The 25,808-nt window shown below is 40.4% G+C and overlaps 1 protein-coding gene across 2 annotated transcripts in view; it reads right to left on the minus strand.

The window, feature by feature from the left end:
• Positions 1-2,335: 2,335 nt before the first annotated feature.
• Positions 2,336-25,808, minus strand: part of MATCAP2 (microtubule associated tyrosine carboxypeptidase 2) — a 67,773-nt gene continuing 44,300 nt past the window's right edge. The window contains exons 2-6 of one of the 2 annotated variants that reach the window (XM_063113950.1): positions 13,733-13,876; positions 12,881-13,013; positions 11,843-12,148; positions 5,514-5,611; positions 2,336-2,494 (exon numbers count right to left, since the gene is read on the minus strand). In XM_063113950.1, coding sequence (XP_062970020.1) covers positions 2,336-2,494; positions 5,514-5,611; positions 11,843-12,148; positions 12,881-13,013; positions 13,733-13,876 — 840 coding nt within the window. The remainder of the gene's footprint in view (positions 2,495-5,513; positions 5,612-11,842; positions 12,149-12,880; positions 13,014-13,732; positions 13,877-25,808) is intronic. The other variant, XM_063113949.1, reaches the window with a different exon arrangement.

The following is a 25,808-nucleotide window of genomic DNA, read 5'->3' on the forward strand; positions in this document are numbered from 1 at the left end:
CTATAATTTTATGTTTATTAAAACTTCTATTTTAGGGAACAAAACTGACCTTACTGCTATTTCAAAAAAGAGAATTAATAAACATTCATTAAATCTTCAATCCCAACTTTCAAAGCTTAGAGCTCTTTAAGTTTTTCTGCTAATCTGAAACTACTTTTGATTCACTGCTAACTTTTAGAATACTTTAAGACAATCAATGTGATTTAAGGTCATTTTAGTCTGCAGAATGCTCATGTTTTTTGTGTTTATATCAAAGCAATGAGGCAAGAAAGAGGTTCCTTTTCCAAATCAGACAAAAAGAGAATATCTACCTATTTTAAAATTCAGGAACTAAAACCACTGCAAATAATCCTACCAATAGGGAAGCAAGGCTACTGTGATTTTCCTTTATATTTAAACCGTAATGTAAGATTAGCAGTATTATTGCCTGCAAATGTTGAATTTACAAGCCCAAAGGCTTAAGTCACAGGACATAAATACTGTCATTTCTGTCTACACTTCTAAGACACTGTTTCGACAATCACCTTTGAAGAGCTATAGGATGAAGTCAGAAAACACCACACAAAGCTGAAAGTGCAGGACTCTGCTATAAGAAGATACGTGCTTGAGGTGTCAAGAATAGATCCCAGTGTCTGGTTAATGCCGGCCCACTCTGCCCCCAGCCTGGCACACAGATGTGCAGGACATATGCCAGCCAGCATGGCACCTGTGGGGGGGCCTTTCAATGCTCCAAGGGGCTTAGCTAGCCCTCTACTACCAAAGACAAGACGCATGGCTTTGCAAGAACCCCCAGGCACCAGCTAGAGTGTATCCTATTTGCTGCAACATTCTTCTCTGAAGCAAGCCCTTATAGATATGTGAAAGAGAAAAATCACATAACCTAGCCTGCAAAAGATTTCCTAAAATCATTCTAGCTTGAATGTGGACCAGACTTGTAGTATATATAGTTACCATTGTTAGCACCATAGTTTAGCCTAACTAAAGTAAAGATAAACTCTCAGATAGCTTTAGGTAGAAATTACAGTAGCAATCTTGAATGGGGTGCTTACAGCAGCATACTTTCTGATCATTAAAATAAGTTATAAAAACCATTTCGTCCCGAGCACATATCCAAGTATATACTGAAACTGACAAATTACAAAGCTAAGTGTAAAAGCTTACAGCACAAGAAACATAGCAAAACAGAACTCGCATTTTTAAAATTCAAACTATGACATTATTGGGTTGATGAAGTCAAAGATTTTGATAAAATACACTGAGCCAATATCACAAGGCTGGCTTATCAAATAGCAACGTCCAGGAATTTCATCTTTCAGGGCATGGTCAAGTTTACTGTCGGTGCTACTCAATCAACATCCAGCTCCTACATTAACTAGGTCAGTCTCTTTGTCCCCTGCTCATTACATATTTCATTTAATAAAAATATTAGTAGCTCCCATTTTCCCCAACTATGTTGATTTGCAGAGACAAACTTCTCTGGAACTTGTACTTATCATTTATATATGGAATGCAGAGGAAAAGACCTTAAAACTTCCTTAAAAGTTTAAAGGGGTACAATATGTTTCAGCAAACAAAAATAGAGTTTAATTAAGAGATAACAGGACGGGGAGGGAGAAGGGAGGGAGGTTTTGGTGATGGGGAGCAATAATCAGCCACAATGTATATCGACAAAATAAAATTAAAAAAAAAAAAAGAGCTAACAGGACAAAACAAGGTAATGCTCTAATGTATTTCTTATAAGCTGAGATGGTGAAACAATAATGTGTAAAATAAAGGATTTAATAAAAACTTTTCAAATTGCTTTCCCACTCCTTTTAACACTACCTAACATATAAGAGAAATAAGAAATCTTAGATATACAGCTAGCTTTTTGGAGCATCACAAGACTAATTCTTCAAAGGAGAATAATTACCATTATTTATCAAATAAAATATAACCTTGAAGTTTGACTAACACCATTTGGAACTCAGCCAGTCTCCAGGTGGAGCTGGCCTCGGAGCTCTGGCAGAAGCACTAGGTCAGTGCTCACTGCCCAGGCAGGGGTTTATCACTCAACTCAACCAAGAGTCTTCAAAAACGCTCATCAGTAGCATTTTCACCTGACTCTTTCGAATGAAAACAGAAGTAACTTCCCCCTGCAGGGTATAGAAACATTTTAAAGAAATAGTTTAAGATTTGTAATTAACCTAAAAATTCAGCTGAATATTGAAGACCATTCTTCAGAAAACTGAAGTACACAATCATTCTTCTTTTATAAATCTGCTGGTGCCAACTGCACCTAATTGGTAATATACAAGGAGAGATAGCTTAGCTTCTTTTGCAAAAATGCTAATTACTATATAAGATCTTTCAGTTCCCTGTCGGTCAGTTCATTCACTTCCATGATCTTCTCTAAGTGTTCCATATACCGGCCATGGTCCTGCAGGAAGTGAGGGACCCTCATGTTTTCAATAACTGCCAATCCTTTTAAGCGATCCACATCTTCGTAAGAAACCTGAAAAAAGGAAGATGGGTGCATTTTAAAATGTCACTACAAATTACATTTTGAAGATGAATTTCTTCCCTGGGTCTTAAATGAAAGTACCATCATGCATTACCTAATGACAAGGATACATTCTAAGGAATGCATTCTTAGGCGATTTCACTGTTGTACGATCATCACAGAGGGTACTCACACAAATCTAGCCTGCTACACACCGAGGCTATATGGAGTAACCATTATAACCTTCTGGGATCACCCCCGTATATGCAGTCTGTCCTTCACCGAAGCATGGTTACGCAGCACATAACTATACAGAGATCACTTGTCAAATTACTTTAATAGCTGCAAAATAACAAAACTCAGTGGCTTACTTTTCTTTACTATGTTAAATAAGAATTATTTGTCTGCCTCCATCATACCATGACCATATTAAAAGAAGATCGAAAGTTAGCATTTGATTTAACACTCTATCTTGAATCTACTCAGTTTGTCTAAAAAGAAGACAACTAAACTTAATATATATATGTGTGAGAGAGATTCTACACCCAAGCAAATCTCCTGACTAAATCTAAATTTGAAAAAATCAAGAATATAGCTAGAAACACCATATTATAAAATAAGAAAAGTAGCATAATTATATATTGGACTCCTATCTCAATTTAACTTGGGAAAGAATAATTTGTGATTTGTGTTATATTCTTTGCTTTTATTTTGAATTTTTGTAAGTATTATTAAAAATTTCACATCTCTTTCATTCTACCATATAAGAAGCCAGTCCTTCACAAGCATTTATACTAGGTTTAGGGGTGAAACTTTTTAAGTTCTATAAATTATCTTTGCATCTTTAAGTTCCAAAACATAGTTGACTGTTTAAAATAGTATTGCTGGGCTGGCCACTTAGCTCAGTTGGTCAAGGGTCCGAATACCCACACTGGCCAGCCACAAAGCAACAACAACAACAACAACAACAACAACAACAACAAAACAATGCCACAATAAAAGAAAAAATTAAGAAAATAAAATACTATTGTCTTCTGATCAATACTCTTTCAGGTTCAGTAGGAAGGCTTTAAGAAATCATACTCATATTACATCTGTATTTTACTAAGTTTTAGTTTTTATTATTATTTAAATTATTTTAGTATTTACACCACTAAATGTAATGAAAATAGGTTTGTTGATACTGTTATGGCTCAGTAATTCTTAAACCATTCTGAGTTTATTATAGGAGAGAATAAGTAAATATACTGATATTGGGAAACAGGTTCTCATTTTAAGAGACGGGAGATATAAACATGGAATGGGAGTGGAGGTGTGAAAAAATCCTTAGGGTCTGATTTGAATTGGAATGCTCTTATGATTTAAAATAACCCATATCCATGGGTTCCTTGTCTGTGGATTCAACCAACTGCAGACCGAAAATATTTTTCAAAAACAAATTGTGTCTGTACTGAACATGCACAGATTTTTTTTTCCTTATCATTATTCCCTAAACAATACAGTATAACAACTATTTACATAGTATTTACATTGTATTAGGTATTGTAAGTAATATAGAAATTATTTAAAGTACATGGAAGGATGTGCATAGGTTATATGCAAATACTAAACTATTTTATATAAGGGACTTGGTATCCATGGGAGGTCCTGGAAGCAATCCCCCACAGATACCGAGGGACTATTGTATATGATTTGCTCATTGAAAAGGTCTAGAAGCAAGAGCACCACAGTAGCAAGGTGCATACTTAGTGCTCAGATCTTGTTTTCTTTTCTTTTCTTTTTTTTTTTTTTTTTTTAGATCTTGTGTTCTAAATACCATTTCTCACTAAAACTAATCAATTCTTCACGGAAGAAATGGCTAATCTTGGATTTAGGTTGGAAAAGTACAAGATGAGCCCAGAACATTTTACTTTGCCAGAAAATATTGAGACATATTTAAGAAACATAGGATCAGCCATGAAAAAAAAACATTGAATCAAAAAGAATAAGTCCATAATAATACTATAGAAAAGGGAAGTAAAAGAAGAAACGTAACAGAATTAGAAGATCCCTATTTTATTATACCACCAGTGTAATAATTGATTTGGGCAAGAATCCTCAGTGGATGTAAAAAACCATTCCTCAAAAGGTTGTCAGGGAACAGTCCATTCACAGGTATCTCCCTACAGATTACTTATTAACGTAGTGGGGGAAAGATACGTTTACAATGGTGAGAACTGGTAGATACTAACTCACCCCAGTGATCGAACAGAGCACCCCCAATAATGGGGCAAAATGGCATGTGTTTTCTAATGTGATACAGTGGGAAATACACAACATCACTCGTGTAGTATTCTTGCCAAAAATGTTTAACCTGAATCTCATCATGAGGAAATAATCCAATAATCCAGATGGCAGGAATTCTCAAGAAAACTGCCCTGGACTCTCAAAAATGTCATGGAAACAAAAAGAATGGAGTGAGGGGGACTGTTCTAGATTAAACGAGATGAAAGATTATAACAAAATGCAATGCATAAATCATGACGGGATCCCAGACCACCAAAAAAAAAAAAAAAAAAAAAAGCTACAAAGGACATTTTGGAGACAATTTGGGAAATTTGAAGTGGAGTGTATTTTAGATGTTATATTGAATGATAAATTTCTTAAATTTGAGTATCATATGGTCAAATCAAAGAATATCCTGTTCTTAGGAGATATCAAAGGGGGAAAGGTTATAACTGCAGCTTACTTTAAAATGCTTTTGATGTCTTTTAGAAAATGCTTTTTAGGAAAAGATGTATATAAAAATAAAACTATATTTATTCCCAAATTTCCTATTCCCTTCTTTATCTCTTAATGATCACTAAGAAATTTTGCCATTTGGTTCTGTGACAGAACCATATTTCTTCCCTCCCAATATCACATAAAGAGAACTTATTCCAACAATAAAGTAAAAATAGTTTGAACCTGAGTCTTACTTCATCATAAAATCAAGCTGCAGGAAATAGTGACCTAGTGTGTTTGGGGACTCTGTGTCACTGTTTTTACTCACCTTCCCCAGAGCGGTCAGCAGATGAAAGTCTATGGTCTCTCTGTATCGGAGGATTTGAAGGATTCCATCCAAGTATACCTGGTCTTTACTGAAACACCCTAGAGGAAACAGAATAGTGTTTACTTTCTGATGTGATCAGATACTAACCCATTCTTTTTACTGTAGAAATCAGTCGTGTATTTAAAAAAAAAAACAACTCTAATTTGCCAGCATGTATTTTTATTTAATTATCTTCATAACATAAAATGTAAGGTCTTAGGGAAGGTACCAGCATAGTATACAGATGAGTAGCTTCGGTTTAAGAATTCCCTGCCCCCAGTTCCCCTCCCCATAATTAAAATAACACCCCCCATCCCATTATTTAAAAAAAGACTGGTAATTTAAAATATATGACTCATAAGTAATTTTCCTTCCCCCACCCCACCCCATTCATTCAATCATAACTGTAACTGTCATCATGCAATTAAGGCATCTGGTTGGGGAGGACTGGGGGAACAGTTTTAGAGCAGTCAGGTCTCAGCAGGGGCAATGTGAAAACATAAGTTTTGGAAACTCCTGTTTTGTTTTGTTTTTTTAAAAGTAATGCCCCTTCCCTCCTTAAAAAAAGACTATGTTTTAAAAACACTCTAGGTGATTCTGATACTATTCCTCCCTATGAAAACAAGAATCAGAACTAGATTTTTAAAGAATAGGCAGGTTTGGAAATACAAAAAAAAACCATGAAAGACGACGACATGAAAAGTAGGAACAACTCACGAGACCTGAGCCTAGTTAGGAAAGGATGTTCTATTTACAAAGAAAACCTTTTTTTTCCATCTTGATATAACTTGCATAAATTTTTAAAAATTTTGCTCTACTAATTGTATTAAAATTCTGTCATATAGAGAGTTATACATTAAGAAATTATTGTTAATTGTGGTAGGTGTGCTAATAGCATGGGGATTACAAAAAAAATTGTCCTAATCAGTTAGAGATGCATACTGAAATATTTATAGGTAAAAGACATGATATTGGAATTGGCTTTGAAATACCGTAGAAAAACAGGAACTTGGAAGAACAGATGAACCACATTAGAAAATGTTGATAATTATGACTGGCTGGTTAGCTCAGTTGGTCACAGTGTTGTAACACCAAGGTCAAGGGTTTGGATCCCCATACTGGCCAGCGTCAAAAAAAAAAAAAAAAGAAAGAAAGAAAATGTTGATAATTACTAAGATCAGATAATGTATTAATGAGGGTTCAGCATATCAATCATTCTCCTTTTGTATATATTTGAGATTTCCCATAGTAAAAAGTTTTTTAAAAAGGGTTGGCCGGTTAGCTAAGTTAGTTAGAGATGGTGCTGATAACACCAAGGTTCGATCCCTGTACCAGCCAGCCGCCAAACAAAACAAAAAAAAGTTTAAAAAACCCAAAAGCAAAAAGTGGGGGGTGAGGAACCAACTACTCTAAAAGTGATGTGCCTCCATGCGTTGTCAAGGGCAACATGAAAGCCCCGTGCATCTTGGTACAGAGCACTAAAATACCGGCAAGGGAATCTAGACTGGAAATGGCAGATACGCTGTTTATCAAAAACTCAGCCTGGAGGTAGCTACAGGCAGATGTCCTCCTCTTTCCTCCTTCCTCTCTTGCCTGGTCCTGGCTCTCAGTCACCACAGTCATACAACTACATCATTGCTACAAAACGTTAATGTGGGCTGGGCTGGCGACAACTGCCACTGACTTGAGTATTTCCAAGCTCCAAATAAATAGCTTAAAAATACTTTTAGAAGAACATTTGTTGATATATTAAACTACTCTGAAAGTCTAAATAACTTTTAAACAAATGTTTCCAAATTTTTATCCCGTTTTCAAAGGCATTTTTGTATTACCATATACTTTGCTTCTTATCTTATTAAAAACAAAAAAAACCCAAATATTTTGTGGGCAATCTGAAGTCTTAAGGCTACTGACAAAATTTTTTAACTTTCTATTAGAGTAGCACAGTTCTGGTTCTCTATTACTGAGAACCAGAACTGCTTGTGAACATAAACACACACTGTGATTGCACTCTTTGCCTCTATTTTCTTTAGACAAATAATAAATCAAAGAGTGCTAGACATTCCCAATGAAACAACAGATTCAGGAAAGATCACTGATGGACGCTAAAACCATTAGATAAAACTCTCTTTGGGAGCAGGATATTCACAGTCTTTGTCACCTCACAGATCACTTATTAATTACAAAGAGGAAAAGGAAGATGTACCTTTAGAAAGGAAAGAGTTCATAATCATCACCTTAAATGAGGATCAAACTTGGCATTTCTAATGGTGAGACAATCTATCATTAGGTGGCTCTAGATGTGACCCAACATTACTTACGTAGTATTCTTGCCAAAGACATTTTCCCTGTATCTAATCCTGAGCAAACAATCAAACACATAGAGATTGTGAGTCATTCTATAAGAACACTGGCCTGGACTTCAAAAAAAAAAAAAGACACTATCATAACAAACAGAAAAGCTGGGTACAATTGCTCCATATTAAAAAAAAGCTAAAAAGACATAACCATCAACAGTAATTTGTGAACCCTAATTGGATCTGGATATTTTTAAAAAAGAAACAGCTATAAAGAACATTTTTTGCAACAGTTGGAGAAATTTAAATATGGTGTGTACACGAGGGTACTTCAAAAAGTTTGTGGAAAGAATCATATTATCTTTTAATCCCAGTTTTCCACAAACTTTTTGAAGTACCCTCAACATTTATTTATTTATTTATTTATTTTAATTTTTATTGATTATACATATTTTGGGGGTTCAACATTGAGATATGTTGATCAAATCAATATTACTAGCATATATATTGTTACAAATTTTAATTATTCTTTATGCCACTTATCCAATCCTGCCCCATCCCCCTGTCTCTCCCCCTCCCCCCTCTAATTACCCTAGATTTCTTCTCTCCTTCTGAAAGAATAATGGTTACTCTGTTGATTTGCTGCCCAAATGATCTGTCCAATGCTGAGAGGCATGATCAGGTCCCCCAATACTATCATAGAGCAGATGTCTCTTCCGTCACTATGAAATGGTCTCTGTGGAGACAGACACCTTCCTCCTTTATCTCTGCTGGTGACTCTTCTTGTGTCAACTCACTCCAGTGGCTGGTGACCATCTGCGTGGTGGTTGTGGTGTCTAGCCACCTTCACGGCAGCCATGGTTATCACAGTGGCTGTGGTGGGCCACCCACACGGAGGAGATAATTTTGGCCTGCTCCGTGGTGCTGGCAGTGTGCCTGGTTGTGGAGAGTGTCTGATCCCTGGTTTCATCCGGGCCCTGATGCGCTGTCCCAGCATGCCTCATTGTGGGAGGGTGGGTCCAGTCCCAACTCCTTATCCTGGGTCCCTGGGCAGACCCCAAGGCACTGGTGTGGTGAGGCTGGCTGTGGGAGAGGGGTCCAGTCCCCTTCTCCATGCCCTGGGTCCCTGGGTGGGCCCTGAAGCACTGGCATGGTGTGCCTGGTTGTGGGAGGGGGGTCCGGTCCCATTCTCCATGCCTCGGGTCCCCAGATGAGCCCTGAGGTGCTGGTGCTCTGTGCCTGGTCGTGGTAGGGGGTTCCAGTCCCCTTCTCCATGCCTTGGGTCCCCATGTGGGCCCCGAGGTGCTGGCGTGGTGTGCTTGGTTGTGGGAAGGGGGTCCAGTCCCTGGCTGCATGCCTCATGTCCCCTGGTGGGCCCCAAGGCATTCATGGTGTGCCTGGGCCAGAACTAAGTCTTTGTCCTTTGCTTAGTTCTAAAGTAGGGGAACTTCCTGTGGGAACCAGTACTTGAGCTGTGTGGTTGAGGTAAATTGCCCTGGTGGGCCCCAAGGCATTCATGGTGTGCCTGGGCCGGAACTAAGTTTTTGTCCTTTGCTTGCTTCTAAAGTAGGGGAACTTCCTGTGGGAAACAGTACTTGAGCTCTGTGGTTGAGCTAAATTGCTGCCTTGTTTCTGTTTCCCTAGGGAAGGCTTTTTGTGCTGTTCAGGGTTTAGTGGTTGACCTTACAGGTCCTTCCAGCTCTCCATAGACCTGGTGCACCTGGGTTGTGTAGAAACTCTGATCTGGGTCAGAGTTTTTTCATCAAACTGCATCCCATGCAATTCTGCATTCCCAACCAGTCTCCTCTGAGTGGTCCTGCACTGATTGGGGGGCGGATTGCCTGTCCTTGCTGTGTCCCAGTGTTCTCTCAGTGGGCCCGTCTCCCTCACCGCCCATGCTCCAAATACTTCCCATGGGACAGGCCCTGCGCTGGTCCCTTGTGATGATGCACCGGTGGCCTCTGAGTGGCTCCCCTTTTTCAGTTGTTCTGGCTCCTTGCTCCTGCGTGGGTCCATGGGAACCCTGTTAGCGGTCTTGCTGTCCTGGGGGCCATCAAAGTCCTCTTCTCCCCTTCCACCTCCAAGTAATTCCATCTAAAGGGCATGGCTGCGGCTTCTGCCGGCTCCTGCTTCACGTGCTCCAGCATTAAAGTGACCATGGCCCAAAATGCTGAGAGCAGTTTTTTCTTTCTCTCTTCGTGGTTTCTCCCGCCTTCGTGAGTTCCATAGGTCTCTCCTCCTCTTCATCTGAGCTCCAGCAGCCCCAGCCTGACTGATGTTACATTTTTATAGTTGTAAATTCGTTGATTTGTGGGAAAGAGTGAAACTGGGGACTGTCTATTCTGCCATCTTGACAGGAAGTCTCATATTTATTAATATTGCTGAATTAATGTTCACTTTCTTAAATGCAGTAATGATATTGTATAAGATAGAAGAATGTCCTAATTCTTAGAGATGCATGCTCAAGTTTTTAGGAATGAAATGTCAAGTCTAAAATTTACTTTTAAAAAGTCAGAGAACGGGCCGGCCCCGTGGCGCACTCGGGAGAGTGCAGCACTTGGGAGAGCAGCGGCGCTCCTGCCACGGGTTCGGATCCTATATAGGAATGGCCGGTGTGCTCACTGGCTGAGCGCGGTGCGGGCGACACCACACCAAGGGTTGCGATCCCCTTACCGGTCACAAAAAGACAAAAAAAAAAAAAAAAGTCAGAGAACATCATTACAAAAATGAAGACAACCTACAGGATGGTAGAAAATATTTATAAATCATATAACTGATGGGAGACTTGTATCTAGAATATATAAAGAACTCTGGCAACTCAATAAGAAGAAAAATAAATTTTAAAATGGTCAAAGGATCTAAACAGACAATTCTCCGAATAAGACATTTGTATAATGGCCAATAAGCATATGAAAAGATGCTCAACATCATTAGCCATCAGGGAACTGCAAATCGAAACCACAATGAGATGCCACTTCGCACCACTGGGATGGTTATAACAATAATAATAATAATTTAAAAAATGAAAATAGTGAGGATGTAGACAAATAGGAACACTCACACGCTGGTGGGAATGTAAAAATGTAGTCGCTTTGAAAAACATTCTGGCAGTTCCTCAAAAGGTTAAATATAGTTACATATGACTACAATTACACTGCTAGGTATACATCCAAGAGAAATGAAAACATCCACACAAAGACCTGTACAGAAATGCTCACAGCAGCCTTATTCATGACAGCCAAAATGAGGAAACAACCCAAATGCCCATCAACTGGCAAATGGATAAATAAAATGTGATATATGCATATAATGGAATACTAATTCAGCAATAAAAATGACTGAAATACTGATACATGCTACAACACGGATGAATCTTGAAAATATCATGCTAATTAAAAGAAGCCAGCTACCAAGGATCACATACTATATGATTCCATTCATATGACATGTCCAAAAGAGGTAAATCTACAGAGACTAAAAGTAAAAACCGCTAAAAGTGGTTGCTTAGAGCTGGGGAGGAGGGATGGAGAATGACTGCTAATGGGTATGAGTTTCTTTTTGAGGTGAGGAAACATTCTGGAATTATACAGTGGTGATGGGTTGCACAACTCTTTGAATATTCTAAAAACTACTGAAGTAGACATTTTAAATGGATGAATTATATGTATGTGAATTATATCTCAATAAAGCTGTTTTTTAGAAGTCAGAGAGAAAGAAAGCAAAAATGGCAAAATGTTAACAATTGGTAAATGTAGATGAAGGGTATAAGGGTATTCATTCTACCATTCTTTCCATATTTTGTTGGTCTGAAATTTTTCAAAATGAGCTAGGCAAAAATAATTCTAAGAAAATGTGGTTTGGGAAAACTAGCATTGACCTCAAGTAACAAAGGTTTAATTTTTCATAGGTGAGTAAATTCAGAGATTAGGATACAACCAAAATCACTAGACAACTAGTCAATAAGTCAGAAAAGCTTACAGTCAAGAGACCTACCTGGTTGGGAAGTATCAGTCCATCCCCTCTTGGCTCGTACACAATAATCCCATCTTGTATTGGGGTCCTTGACAAACCTGCCAATATCTCTGAAGAGTTCGCAAAAAGACAATTGGCTGGCTTGATAAACAGTGTAGTACAGGAGGGCAGCCCTCCATAAAAAGGGATCTTTTCTAAACAGGACACTGTGAATACTTGCCAGTCCTTCCTCTGTGGGATTGTTTGGCTTTAGCTCATGTTTCTTACGGCCAGTCCAACTGTTCCATGGCTGCTGGAGGTTGTTAATACCTCGAAAATAATGTGTGCCTATGGAGAAAAAAAAGGCATATAAATAAAAAGAAATGCCATTCTTGTTTTAATTTTTCTACAAAAGAAAATTCCACCAATAATGCTAAAACCAAATTAGTATGAGCCTACAGATCAAAACAAACTAGAAAAACACCTGACCCTAAAACGTTCTGGATTTGAAGGAGTATGCTGCCTTCAGAAGGAGCACATGTCTCATTAAAGGAGATAAAACCTTCAAAACAATTTTTTTTTTAAGAGATGAATCATAGACTTGATATTTGAAAAGAATCTTAGAGATCACTTAATTCAACCTCTTCAGTTTAAGGAGGAGTAACTGAAATCTAGAGGAGTTAAACGACTTTCCAAGCTTAACACAGCTAAACAGTGCCCTAAAAAAAAATCTAATTTGAGGGCTAGCCCATGGCTCACTTGGGAGACTGTGGTGCTGATAACACCAAGGCCATGGGTTTGGATCTCATATAGGGATGGCCGGTTAGCTCACTGGGTGAGCGTGGTGCTGACAACACCAAGTCAAGGGCTTAAGATCCCCTTACCGGTCATCTTTAAAGAAAAAAAAAAATTTAATTTGAAATGAGATGTAAATATATTAGCTTTAGACCAAGGGAAGCTTAACAATCTCATGACTTTTCACCAAATATACTACTAAGAAAAACCCATTCTAAAAATAACATTTCTTTGAAGCTAACTCCTGATATTGCAGGTGAACCAGTGGAAAAGGGCTGCCCCTACCTATTTCATGCCTCAGCATTCCCTCCAGCCAATGCTCCCGCGCAGTGGCAACGTTGATGGTCAGAGTGGGACATCCATTCACTACTGTCATTGAAGCTCGGGAAAGCAGGTCCTCAGTTAGATGAACTACGATCTAAGGAGCAAGAGGAAAAATACATATACACACACACATATATATATATATATATATATATATGTAAAACAAAATGTAAAGGCACAGGGACAAAAAAGTTTTCACAGAAAATAGTGGGTCCATAAATTAACACTATTTTTTTGTTTACAACTACCTTGAATCTCCCAGAAACTGACAAGATGAAATGTACAGCCATTTACCTTTCAACCTTCTAATTCTGCCCCTTTGGGAACTCAAGAACCTTTACTGGGTTGAAGAGAAAGCAGACGGCTGTGCGGAGGAAGATACAGAGGACTTACAACTGTACTTCTGGAGTTTCTCAAAAGAATCCCTGGCTAAAATGATGCAAACGAAGGTATAGGAGCCAGAGTCCTGTTCCTGCTGGTGCCAGGGTTCTAAGACTGACTACTAAGAATGGACTACTAATGAGAGAGGCCACTGGGCAATTCTCTTCATTAACAATATTCATAAAGTAATTCATAGAATCCCACAGCTATACAGAAATGGCAGTAAGAAAAACAAAACAAAAAACCTAAACACATCAAAACAATTCAATGCATCAGGAACTTAGACTTACAGTACTTAATGAAAAATCTGGATTTCTAATTTAATGAGTTAAATAGGCTTGAGAAAATGAAACGTGCAGGACAAAACCACACAGCACTGACTGAGAGTTCAAATGCCACAGCCAGCTCCTCGCGGCCACTCGTGCTTCCTACCTCCCCCAGGCAGCCTTCCTTCAGCATGTACTTCCTCACGTGACTCCAGATTCGAGTTTTAGACAGCAAGCTACCACCAGTGGCTTGTTCAAATTTTTCATAACTTCCATATTTCTGTAAAGTCAGTTCCATAATATTGATGGACTGTAAAAGAGAGAAATAATGAGAGCAAATAGCCCCCTATTACTTTGAGATGAGTAATAAGCTACCTATATTATTTATCATGACCCATTCCAGGTCTATTGATTTCCAAATTAAACTGCAACTGAAGTGGCACATTTTTCTAATCCTGAACAACTTCCATTCATTTTTGCACACTTGTACAAATGCCTGTGCACTTAGAAATAGTAACTCTCTTTCCCTATGTTCATCTCTTCTTCACATAAAGATAGAGAGACTCGAACACTGCATATCCTGCTGATATCTGATGGGCTGAGAAGCTGGACAGAGAGGCTCCTGGCTTCTCAAAGATCATTTGGTGGTTTGGCAGGAGAACTCAGAGTGAAAGGTATGTCTCCACACTTGTCACTAGATTACCATTACCATTTGGAAAAAGAAAAAAATGTTTTCACATTATATGAAGTCTGCAGTTTCTGGACTGGTGTCAGAGCAGGAAAGAGATTACAGGTACAAGCTCTAGAGTAGGTCTACCTGACTGAATGTCCTAACTCTGTCATCTTCTGTGTTACCAAGGGCAAGTCACTACACTTGTGACTTTGTAAATAGGGATAACAATAATAATGTCTACTTCATGGTTTAGTTGTGAAAATTTAGTCACCCTTTGTGAAGCAGTGTCTGGGACATACTAAGTAGTCCATAAATGTTAACTATTACATCATCATTGGTATATCACCATTCTTTATAAATACCACCACTGTAGATAACATGCCCAACACAAAAATTATAGAAAAGTTCATATATTACAAGTCATAATTCAATATACATATATCCCCATTGGAAAAATATACATTACTACTAAACTAGGCATATATCATAAAGTTATCATAACAAGAAATGGCTTCAATAGGCTTTGCCTGGCTTCTGTTTCCAAAATCGTTATTAAAGCCTTGCTATTTCAAGTGTGGTCTGAAGGTCAGCAGCACTGGCAAAGTTGTAGAAGCTGGTTCCAAATACAGAATTTTGACCCTGCTATCTTCATGCCTGTTAAATCAGAGTGTGCATTTTAACGAAATCCCCAGGTGATTCAAGTGTACAGTAAAATGTACAAGGATATCACAGAAAGGCAAATATAGCACAAGTGCCCCAGAGGCTGATTTACTCATATGACAACTAGGATAATTAAAAGCAAAAAACAGCACATAATTAAAAACTCATGTTAGCAGATAAGCAAAGATACACTAGACTAATGGTCACCAGTCATCCATAAATCAGAGTGAGAAAAATGTGAGAACTTTGGCCTTAGGAACTGCAGAAGAAAGAGAAGTCGTACCTATTATATTGGACTAACAGACCTAATAAATAAGGGGGAAAAAAACTATTATAATTTCTGCTTATAGGTTTTTCTTAAGCATGTACTTACTTTCAGATAAAATTAGCTTTTCTAGGCATATGCTCACTCAATAGGAAAATGTGGTTATCTGGTTACTATTTATTATAAATATATAAAAGTTTAGAGAATTAAGAAAAACTTATATACAGGCATTCCTTATTATCACAGATCAAAGAATGAATAAAGCAAAGAGTAAATAAAAATAGTGAAATATTTTGCTGGGAAAGAATGTAATTTTTTTTTGTTTGTTTGAACACGTTTTATTTCTCTTGGGTATATGCCTAGGAATGGAACATCTGGGTTATGTTATATGTTATGTGTGTTACCTGTTAACTCCATGTTTAACTGCTTGAGGCACCACCAGACTTCTCCACAGCAGCTGCACCATTTTACATTCCCGTCACCAGTGCATGCAGCTCTGATTTCTCCATGTCCTTGTCAACATTTGTTACTGTTTTTTATTAAACCATCCTAAGGGGTGTGAAGTGCTGTTTCACTGCAGTGTGTTTGTTTGTTTGTTTGTTTGTTTTGGTGGCTGGCTGGCTCAGGATCCGAACCCTTGACCTTGGTGTTCTAACACCACGCTCTGACCACTGTGGTTTTGATTTGCATTTCCCTGATGGCTAATGGTGCTGAGCATCTTTTCATGTGCTTGTTGCACATTTGTATGTCTTCTTTGGAGAAATGTCTATTCACATCCTTTGTCTACCTTACAATTGGGTTATCTGTCTTCACATTATTGAGTCTTTATATATTCTACTACAACCCTGTTATCAAATATGTGATTTGCAAATATTTCCGCCTATCCTGTGGTTTCTTTTCACTTCCTTGATGGTGTCCTTAGTTTTTTTATTTTGATGATGTCCCATTTGTCTATTCTTTTCTCTTGTTGCTTGTGCTTTTGGTGTCATATCTATGAAACCATTGCCTAATCCAAGGGCATGAAGTTTTACTCCAACGTTTTCTTCTAACATTCTACAGTTTCACCCTTTCATTTATGTCCATGATCATTTTGAGTTAACTTCCGTATATGGTACGAGGTAGAGATCCAACTTCATTCTGTTGCATGCGGATACCCAGCTGGAAAAGGCTATTTTCCTTCCACTGAATTGCCCTGGAACCCTTGTCAAAAATCAATTGACCATAAATGTGAAGGTTTCTTTCTGGACTCTCAACTCTATTCCATTGGTCAGTCTGTCTATCCTTATGCAGGATCACACTGTCTTGATTACTGTTGCCTTGTAGTAGTTCTGAAATCAGGAAATGTGAGTCCTCCTATTTTAGTCTTCCTATTCAGGAATATTTTGAATATTCAGGGTCCCGTGCAATTCCATATTATTTTTAGAATCAGTTTGTCAATTTCTGAGAGGAAAAACCCATTTGGGTGTTTTGATAGGAGTCATGTTGAATCTGTAGATCTACTCAGGCAGGATACCACGTTAACAGCAGGAAGCCGTCGGATCCATGGACATGACTGTCTTTCCGCTTACTTAGGTGTCCTTTAGTCTCTTTCAAAGAACACCCATTATTCTTTTTTGTTTTTTAATTTATTTATTGAATCAAAATTGATTATACATATTTTGGGGTTGAACATTGAGATACGTTGATTAAATCAGTATTACTAGCATATATATTGTTAGAAATTGTAATTATTCTTTATGCCCCTTGTCCAACCTTTCCCCTTTCCCCATTCCCCCCCTCCCGCCCCAATTGCCCTAGATTTCTTCTCTCCTTCTGAAAGAATAATGGTTACTCTGTTAACTTGTTGCCTAGATGATCTATCCAATGCTGAGAGATGTGATCAGGTCCCCCAATATTATCACAGAGCAGATGCTTCTGTCACCCTGAAATGGGTTTTGTGGAAAGAGACATCCTCTTCTTTTCTTTGTCTCTGCTGATGACTCTTCTTGTTAGAATGCACTCCAGTAGCTGGCAAACCATGTGTGGTGGCTGTGGTGTCTAGCTACTTTTGCAGCAACCATGGTTATTGTAGTGGCTGTGGTGGGCCACCCACGTGGGGGTGCTATTTTTGGCATGCTCCTTGGCACTGGCAGTATGCCTGGTTGTGGGGTGTGGTTGGTCCCCTTCTCCATGCCTCTGGTCCCTGGGCAGAGCCCAAGGCACTGGTGCCATGTGCCTGGTTGTGGAGGAGGGGGTCCAGTCACCTTCTCCATGTCTCGGGTCCCTGGGTGGGCCCCAAGGTACAGGCACAGTGTGCTTGGTTGTGGCAGAGGGGTCCACTGCCCTTCTCCTTGCCTCAGGTCCCCAGGCAGACCCCAAGGTGCTGGCATGTTGTGCCTGGTTGTGGGAGGGAGGTCCGGTCCCCATCACCATGCCCCGGCTCCCTGGGTGGGCTCCGAGGTGCTGGCATGTTGTGCCTGGCTGTGGGAGGGTGGTCCGGTCCCTGACTCCATACCCTGGGTCCCTGGGTGGGCCCCAAGGCACTAGCTCAGTGTGCCTGGTTGTGGGAGGATGGTCCAGTCCCCTTCTTCATGCCCTGGGTCCCTGGGCAGGGCCCAAGGTGCTGGTGTGGTGTGCCTTGTTGTGGGAGGCTGGTCCAGTCCCCTTGTCCATGCCCCGGGGCCGTGGGCAGGCCCTGAGGCACTGGCTTGGTGTGCCTGGTTGTGGGAGAGAGGTCCAGTCCCCTTCTCCATGCCTCAGGTCCCTGGGCTGGCCCCAATGCACTGGTGCAGTTTGCCTGGAAGTGGGAGTGGGGTCTGGTCCGCAGATCCAAGCCTCCAGTTCCCAGGCTGGCCCCAAGGTGCTGGTGGTGTGCCTGGCCCGGAACTAATTTTTTGTCCTTTGCTTCTAACACTGGGGAACTTCCTGTGGGAACCAGTACTTGAGCTGTGTGGTTGTTTGAATTGCTACTTTGCTGCTGTTTCCCTAGGGAAGGCTTTTTCTGCAGCTCAGGGTTTAATAGTTGACCTTATAGGCACTTCCAGCTTTTCAGAGACCCAGTGGATCTGTGTTGTGTAGAATCTCTGACCTGGGCCTGAGTATTTTCATCAAACTGCACCCCATGCAATTCTGTATTCCTGACCAGTCTCCTCTGAGTGGTCCTGTGCTGACTGGGGGGCAGATCAGCTGTCCTTGCTGTGCCCCAGTGTTCCCCTGGTGGGCCTGTCTCCCCCACTGCCCGTGCTGCAAACATGTCCCATGGAACGGGCCATGTGCCGGTCCCTTGCGATGACTCACCAGCTTTTGAATGGCTCCCTTTTTTCAGTTGTTCTGGCTCCTCGCTTCTGTGTGGGTCCACGTGAACCCTATTAGTGGTCTTGCTGTCCTGGGGGCCACCTTCTTCTCCCTCTTCTCCCCTGCTGCCCTCTTCTCCTCTGCTGCCTCCAAGTAACTCCATTTGAAGGGCACAGCTGTGGCTTCTGCTGGCTCCTGCTCCATGCGCTCCTTAAAGCAGCTGCAGCCCGAAATGCTTTTTCTTTCTCTCATCGTAGTTTCTCCTGTCTTCATGAACTACATAGATCTCTCTTCCTCTTCCGCTGAGCTCCAGCGGCCCCGACTTGGCTGATGTTACATTTTTATAGCTGTAAATTGGTTGATTTGTGTGAGAAGTGACACTGGGAACAGTCTATTCCACCATCTTTGGAATGTGATTTTCTATCAAAATGATATGTTACAGGCAAGCTGCCACAACCGCCCCGGGACCCTGCCGGAGTTCTGAGGTGTGGTGCCGGGGGAAGCCAAACCCAGCTGCAACCAGATAATGAGCACACCAAAATCACCATTTCCACGTGGGTAGCCCACCATAGCCACTGCAATAGCCATGGCTACCACAAAAGTAGCTTGCCTTTACAGCAGCAGTCACAGACACCATGCAGATGGTGCACAAGACTCTAAACTGCATTGACATGAGGAGAGACACCAGCAGAGACCAAAACAAACAAACAAACAAAAACGAAGAGGTCCTCTCACTCCAGAGAGCACACTCCCGAGTAATAGAAGCATCTGATTTATGTTAATAGCGCAGGCCTTGATCACAACTGTCTCAGTACTGGACAGATCATCTAGGCAACAAACCAACAGAGGAACAGTTAATCTATCAGATGAAGAGGACAAAGCTATGGTTATTAAACAGGGAGAGGGAACTAGATAAGGGGCATAAAGAATAACTATGATTGGTAACAATGAATATGCTAATAAAAAATAAACACATATGTGGCTGGCCTGTGGCTCACTTGGGAGAGTGTGGTGCTGACAACACCAAGTCAGGGGTTAAGATCCCCTTACTAGTCATCTTTAAAATAAATAAATAAATAAATAAATAAATTTAGTGTAAAATAAATAAATAAATGTTATGTTCAATCATTCTTCTTTGAAGTGCCTATCCTGTCATCATGTCTATTGATTTTTTTCTTCATCAGTTTTTCAACTGGTCCAACCCAGACAGATTTTTGTCAGTGATCACAGAGATCTGCAGCATCCTTCACTGATCTCAAGAAATAAATTCCAAACCTTTCTGCATTATTAAATACCACAGCATGGAGACAGAGATAGTGGTTGGATAGGTAGGAATACATTAAAGCTTTAAAAGAGAAAGGAATGGTAATGAACCAGTCACTTCAACAGTGAATATTTTTGTGTAACAATGACTTCTGCTCCTTTATGCAACTTAACTGTAGGCCAGCAAAATGTGGATATGATCCCAATTGTGGAAAAAGGAAAAAGAAACTTTAAAAGGCACAGAGAAATTTGGAAGCATATACCAAAAGGCTGATGTTCACATTTGGTAAGGAGTAATGGGTTGCACTGGTGTTTATTATTCATATTTTTCAGAAGTTTTAGAATTCTTTATAACATGCATGTATATATTAGTGCTATGATCAGAAGAAAAAAGTTATTTAAAAAAGAGGGAGGTTATCTGTTGCCCTAGAGTTCAGAGATTCCATGACTACAACGCTTGAAAAATCAGGCTTTCACACACTTCCACATGGGTAAGACTTTTAGAGGCAATAAATTTTATATCAAACCTTTCTCTTCACTGTTATATCATCATTTATGTTAATCAGAAAACTGCATCTCCCAACATAGCATATAACTCCACAGAAAATAAAGTGGAGAAGGACGGATGAGGAGGAAGAGATGTGATGTACCGCACACTGGAATGTATGTGTGAAGTTTAATTCTAGGTGTCAGTTTGGTCAGATTAAGGCATACTGAGAAACATGGTAAAGCCATCTGCTTCGGTGTGTCCATAACGGTGTTTCCAGGACAGAGTGGCACGAGAGCCTGAGTGGACTGGGTGAGAACCATCCAATCCACTGGGGGCCCAGAGAGAACAAAAAAAGGAGAAAAAATGTGAAGCCCTCTCTCGATCCGCTGGAGCTGGGATACGCTCTTCTCTCCTGTCCTTGGACATCAGAGCTTGAGACTCTTCAGCTTTTAGGTTCCAAGACTTACACCAAGGACCTGGTTTTGAGGCCTTTGGATTTAGACTGACTCATGCTACCAGCATCCAGTTTGCAGACAGCCTATCATGGGACTTCTCTTCACAATCGAATGAGCTAATTCCCTTAATACATCCCCTCTCATATATTTATAACATTGCCATCAGTCCGTTTTGTGTTGCTAAAAAAGAATACCCGAGACTGGGTAATTTATAAAGAACATAGGTTTATTTGGCTTACAATTCTGGGACAGCTGCATCTGGCATGGGCCTCAGGCTGCTTCTATTCATGGCAGAAAGCAGCAGGCAGCCAGCAGGTACAAGCAGATCACATGGCGAGAGTAAGCAAGAAAGAGAGAAGAGGTGCCAGCGTCCTTTAAACAACCAGCTCTGGTGGGAACTAAGAGAGTGAGATCTCACTCTCTACTCCTTCCCCCAAAGGAGAGCATTAATCCATTCATGAGGGATCCATCCACATGACTCAAACTGCTCCCAACACTGCCACATTGGGAATCAGGTTTCCACGTGAGTTTGGGGGGTACAACATGTCCAAACTCTATCATTCCACCCCCAGCACCCCAAAACTCATGTCACTCTCACATACAGAATAAAATCATTCCATCCCAACAGTCCCAAAAGTCTTAGCTTGTTCCAGCACCAACTTAAAAGTCCAAAGTCTCATCTGAGATCACAGACAAAACTTCTTCTAGCTATGAACCTGTAAAAATCAAAAACAAATTTATCTAATTCCAAGATACAGTGGTGGAACAGACATTGGGTACACATCCCTGTTTCAAAATGGAGGAATAGGCCAGAAGATATGAGAAACAGGCCCCCAAAGAAGTCCAAAACACAGCACGGCAGACATTACATCTTAAAACTCCCAAATAATCTTCTTTGACTCCAAGTCCTGAATCCTGGGCACAATGGGGCTTCTGGGCCCACAAAGCCTCAGGAAGTCCTATGCCCAAAGCTTTGCCAGGCACAGCCCACTGGGCTGCACTGGTACCTACAGCTTTTCCAGTCCTGCACTGCACATTGCCAGTGGCCCTACAGTTCTGGAGTCCTGGCAGCAGCCCTGCTTCCTTGCCTCTACTAGACATTTCCCCAGTGGGGCTCTCTGTGGGGGCTGACTCCACTTTCCTGCTCCACATTGCTCTAGTAGATGGCCTCTGTGGCAGCTCCACTCCTGTGGCAGGTCTCTGCCTGGGCCCTCAGGCTTTTCTGTACATTCTCTGAAATCTGGGTGGAGGCTGCCATGACTCCCGTTCTGCCAGCCTACAGACTTAACACCATGTGGACACCACCAAGGTTTCCAGCTTGTAAACTCCAGAGCTGCTGCACAAACCACACCTGGGGACTCTTGAGGAAGGGCTGCTCCAGCCATAGTGGCTGGGATGCAGGGAGCAGGTTCCCGAGGGTAGCTGCACCCCAGGTCTGTCCTCCAGAACAACTCAGTCCTTCTAGGCTTCCTGGTCTGTGATGGAAAGGACGCCCTTCCAGACTTCTGAAATGCCTTCAGGGCCTTTCTGCCATTGTCTTGGCTATTAGCATTTGGCTGCCTCATTGCCAAGCTAAAGTCTTTAGCAACCAGTCTATTTGCTTCACACTTGCATTTTTCTCCTGCTCTCTGCTTCTCTACCACATAGCCAGGCTGCAAATTTTCCAAATTCTTTACACTCTGCTTCCCTTTTAAATTCTGGCCTTACATCATGCCCTTTCTGCACAGGCTGTTGCAAGTAGCCATGCAGCTTCCTTAATCTTTGCTGCTTGGAAATTTCTTCCACCAAAATTTCTGGTTCACAACTCTTAATTCCCACCTTCCACAAAGTCCTAGGGCATGGATGCAATGCAGCCAAGTTCCTTGCTATGCTGTAGCAAGGATGATCTTTTGCCCAGTTCCCAAGTTCCTTATTTCTACCTGAGACCTCATCATCAGAATGGCCTTTACTGTCCACATTTCTATTAGCATTCTGGTCACAACCATTTAACCAATCTCTAAAATGTTCCAAACTCTTCTTCATCTTTTTATCTTCTTCTGAGTCCTCTAAACTCCTCCAACCTTTGCCCATTACCCAGTTCCATAGCTGCTTCCATATTTTCAGGTGTCTGTATAGAAACACCCTACTCCTCAGTACCAATTTTCTCTAACAGTCTGTTTGTGTTGCTATAACAGAATACCTGAGGCTGGGTAATATATAAAGAACAGAGGTTTATTTGGTTCACGATTCTAGGACAGTTGCATCTGGAATGAGCCTCAGGCTGCTTCTACTCATGGTGGAAAGTGGCAGGCAGCCGGCGGGTACAAGCAGATCACATAGTGAGAGGAAGCAAGAGAAAGAGTGGAGGTGCCAGGGTCTATTTAAACAACCAGCTCTGGTCGGAATTAATAGAGCAAGAACTCACTCACTACCCCTACCCCCAAGGGAAAGCAATAATCCATTCATAAGGGATCTGCCCCCATGACTCAAACAGCTCCCAACACTGCCACATTGGGGATGAGATTTCCACATGAGTTTGGGGGGGACAACATGTCCAAACTCTATCAAACATGTTTTATTGATTCTGTCTCTCTGGAGAACCCTAATACAGTATGGCTCCCTTACTTGAAGTCCTATGACCAAAGGTAGACTCCTGATTTTAGCATATGCTGGGAGATGCCAGGTTACGTGTTCTGCATTGCTATGGTCTGAATATTTGTGCCCACCCCTCATTCATATGTTGAAATCCTAACCTCCAAGGTAATGGTATTAGGAGGTGGGGCCTTTGAGAGGTGATAAGGTCATAAGGGTAGGACCCTTATCATTGGGATTAGTGCCCAATAAAAGAGTCCCCAGAGAGCTAGCAAGCCCTTCCACCATGTGAGGACACAGCTACAAGGTGCCATCTATGAACCAAAAAGTGTACTCTCATCAGACACTGGATCTGCCAGTGCCTTGATCTTGGACCTCCCAGCCCCCAGAAGTGTAAGAAATAAGTTTCTGTTTATGAGTTACCCAATTTATGGTATTTTGTTATAGCAGCCCAAACAGACTAAGACATGTATTTTCTGGAAAATGGTGTAGAGTTTACCTTAGATTCCTTAAAACGCTAGTTCAACTTTTGTCTTTATCAATGGAACTTTTTTCCAAACAAATCTCATAGAACTCCATCTTAAGTTTTTATTGTCTGTTGGAAAATACTTCAGTGTTTGTGGAAGCAGTAAAACACACAATGTTTTGGAAGAGTACAGTTTGGAAACCACTACATAGGTCCTAACTCTCTTTCACCCCCATCCTTGTAGTCCTACTAAAATACCGCACCACTACCTGAAAGCTTGAAAGATCCCCAAGCTCAGGAGGCTCAACAAATCAATTCTAATGTAAGTCTGAATGTGAAAAGTCCAGTAGATGATTCCTCATACTTGTCTTCAGGCCAGCTTAAGCCCTGGATAAGGTGCTTTTTAATCACAGATGAATAACAGAATAAAAAGACAACATAAGCCCTATGAAGAAATGTGATATTCCAAGGAAATGGGTAGGAGCTTTACCCTGAAAACTCAAATAAAGAACATACCTCTGAAAGAGTATTAGGTTAAACCAGATGAAACTGCCATTTTTGTAAGTCAAAAATGATTAAATGTGAATAATTTTATATGGTTCAACCTAATATATTCTATAGGAGATCCAATAAAATTTTAGACAGTACAAGCTTCATTTCACAAATTAATAAAACCAACTATAACCTTCAAAAATTCTCTCAGACAAAAGGGGGAAAGATCAAAAATGGGAGGAAAGGTGGGACATATGGAGTGCGGAGGGCTAATACTTTGTGTATTAATGGTAAGAACAGCCAAAGAAAAACCTAAAGTAAATGGTATAGACCAATTCAAAATACAGACCAAAACAAAAGTTGATGAAAAGTTTTGAAAATTTGATGAAAAAGCTGATGAGAAGTTAATGAAAACTTTTCTTAGCTATAAAAAGACCTGAGTAAACTGATCAGATGGTCACTTTGGATCAGTGGTTGCCTGGGGACAGGGATCAGGGAAGGGGAGCAACTGCACTGTACACCTAAAATGAGTGAAGTTTTACTTATTTCCTGTCTGTAAATAAATAAAACTATTTTCTTTTTTAAAAAAAATCTCATTATGTTCTATGGAAGTTAGGTGAGAAGAGAACCATCAGGGTGTCTATAACCCATACTGAAAAAGACACAATCTCCACTGCAGCACTCACTAAGTAGCCTCCCTCCAACAGGCTTTAGGCAAGACGCTCCCTACAGTGAACAGCTAACAAAACTGTTTCTCTTAAAAAATGACTCGATGTGGAACAACCTAAAGATTCAAGTTCACTGAATTACTGTACACCCATTATATGAAATATATACAGTCACTGAATATTAATCTTTCAAAAAAGAAGTGTTGACAGTTTTCAATGACAGGAGAAAATGTCTTTGACAAGCAAGCAAAAGTGCACTAACCTCAATTACAGACATTTGGCAAGGGAGAAGGAAAACACTATGATATCAGTAGTGGTTATCTGTGGGTAGTAGAATTACAGGATTTTTATTCTCTTCTCCACACTTTTCTAAGTTTTTATGCTGAATATGTATTACTTCTATAACTGGAAAAATAAATGGTCAAGTGCCTTCTACTTTGGAATCTCCAAGCCTTTCTATTCCCAAATTACATCGCCCCACTTGCCAGGTAGTCAATTTCCTTTCTCTGGAACATTTGCATTTAAATAGGGAACATATAAAAAATTTTAAAAATTTTTTTAAAAATTCAACCGATATTTTCTGTAGTAGATTAGGGGCTGGCCAGTTAGCTCAGCTGGTTAGAGTGCAGTCTTACAACACCAAGGTTATGGGTTCAGATCCCTGTACTGGCCAGCTGCCAAAAAAAAAAAAAGTGTAGTAGATTAGGCAGGGCAGATTGCTGGTAGGAAAAGAGTGGTGTGCCTCACATCCTTGAGGTCAACTCATGGAGCAGGCTGCTACTTCCCTCATCTATGTGGAAATCTACACCAGATTTATCTACAGACATCAAATATATTCTCTGCTTTTTTCCAATTCTAAGAATAGCAAATATAAGTAGTAAGCAATGCAGCATTACATATTTTCATAAATCAGTTTAACTCCTGAAACCAGAACATTTTAATATACACACACCTATCCCTATTGTC

This window comes from Cynocephalus volans, chromosome 11, assembly GCF_027409185.1.
Source record: "Cynocephalus volans isolate mCynVol1 chromosome 11, mCynVol1.pri, whole genome shotgun sequence".
Classification (NCBI taxonomy): domain Eukaryota; kingdom Metazoa; phylum Chordata; class Mammalia; order Dermoptera; family Cynocephalidae; genus Cynocephalus; species Cynocephalus volans.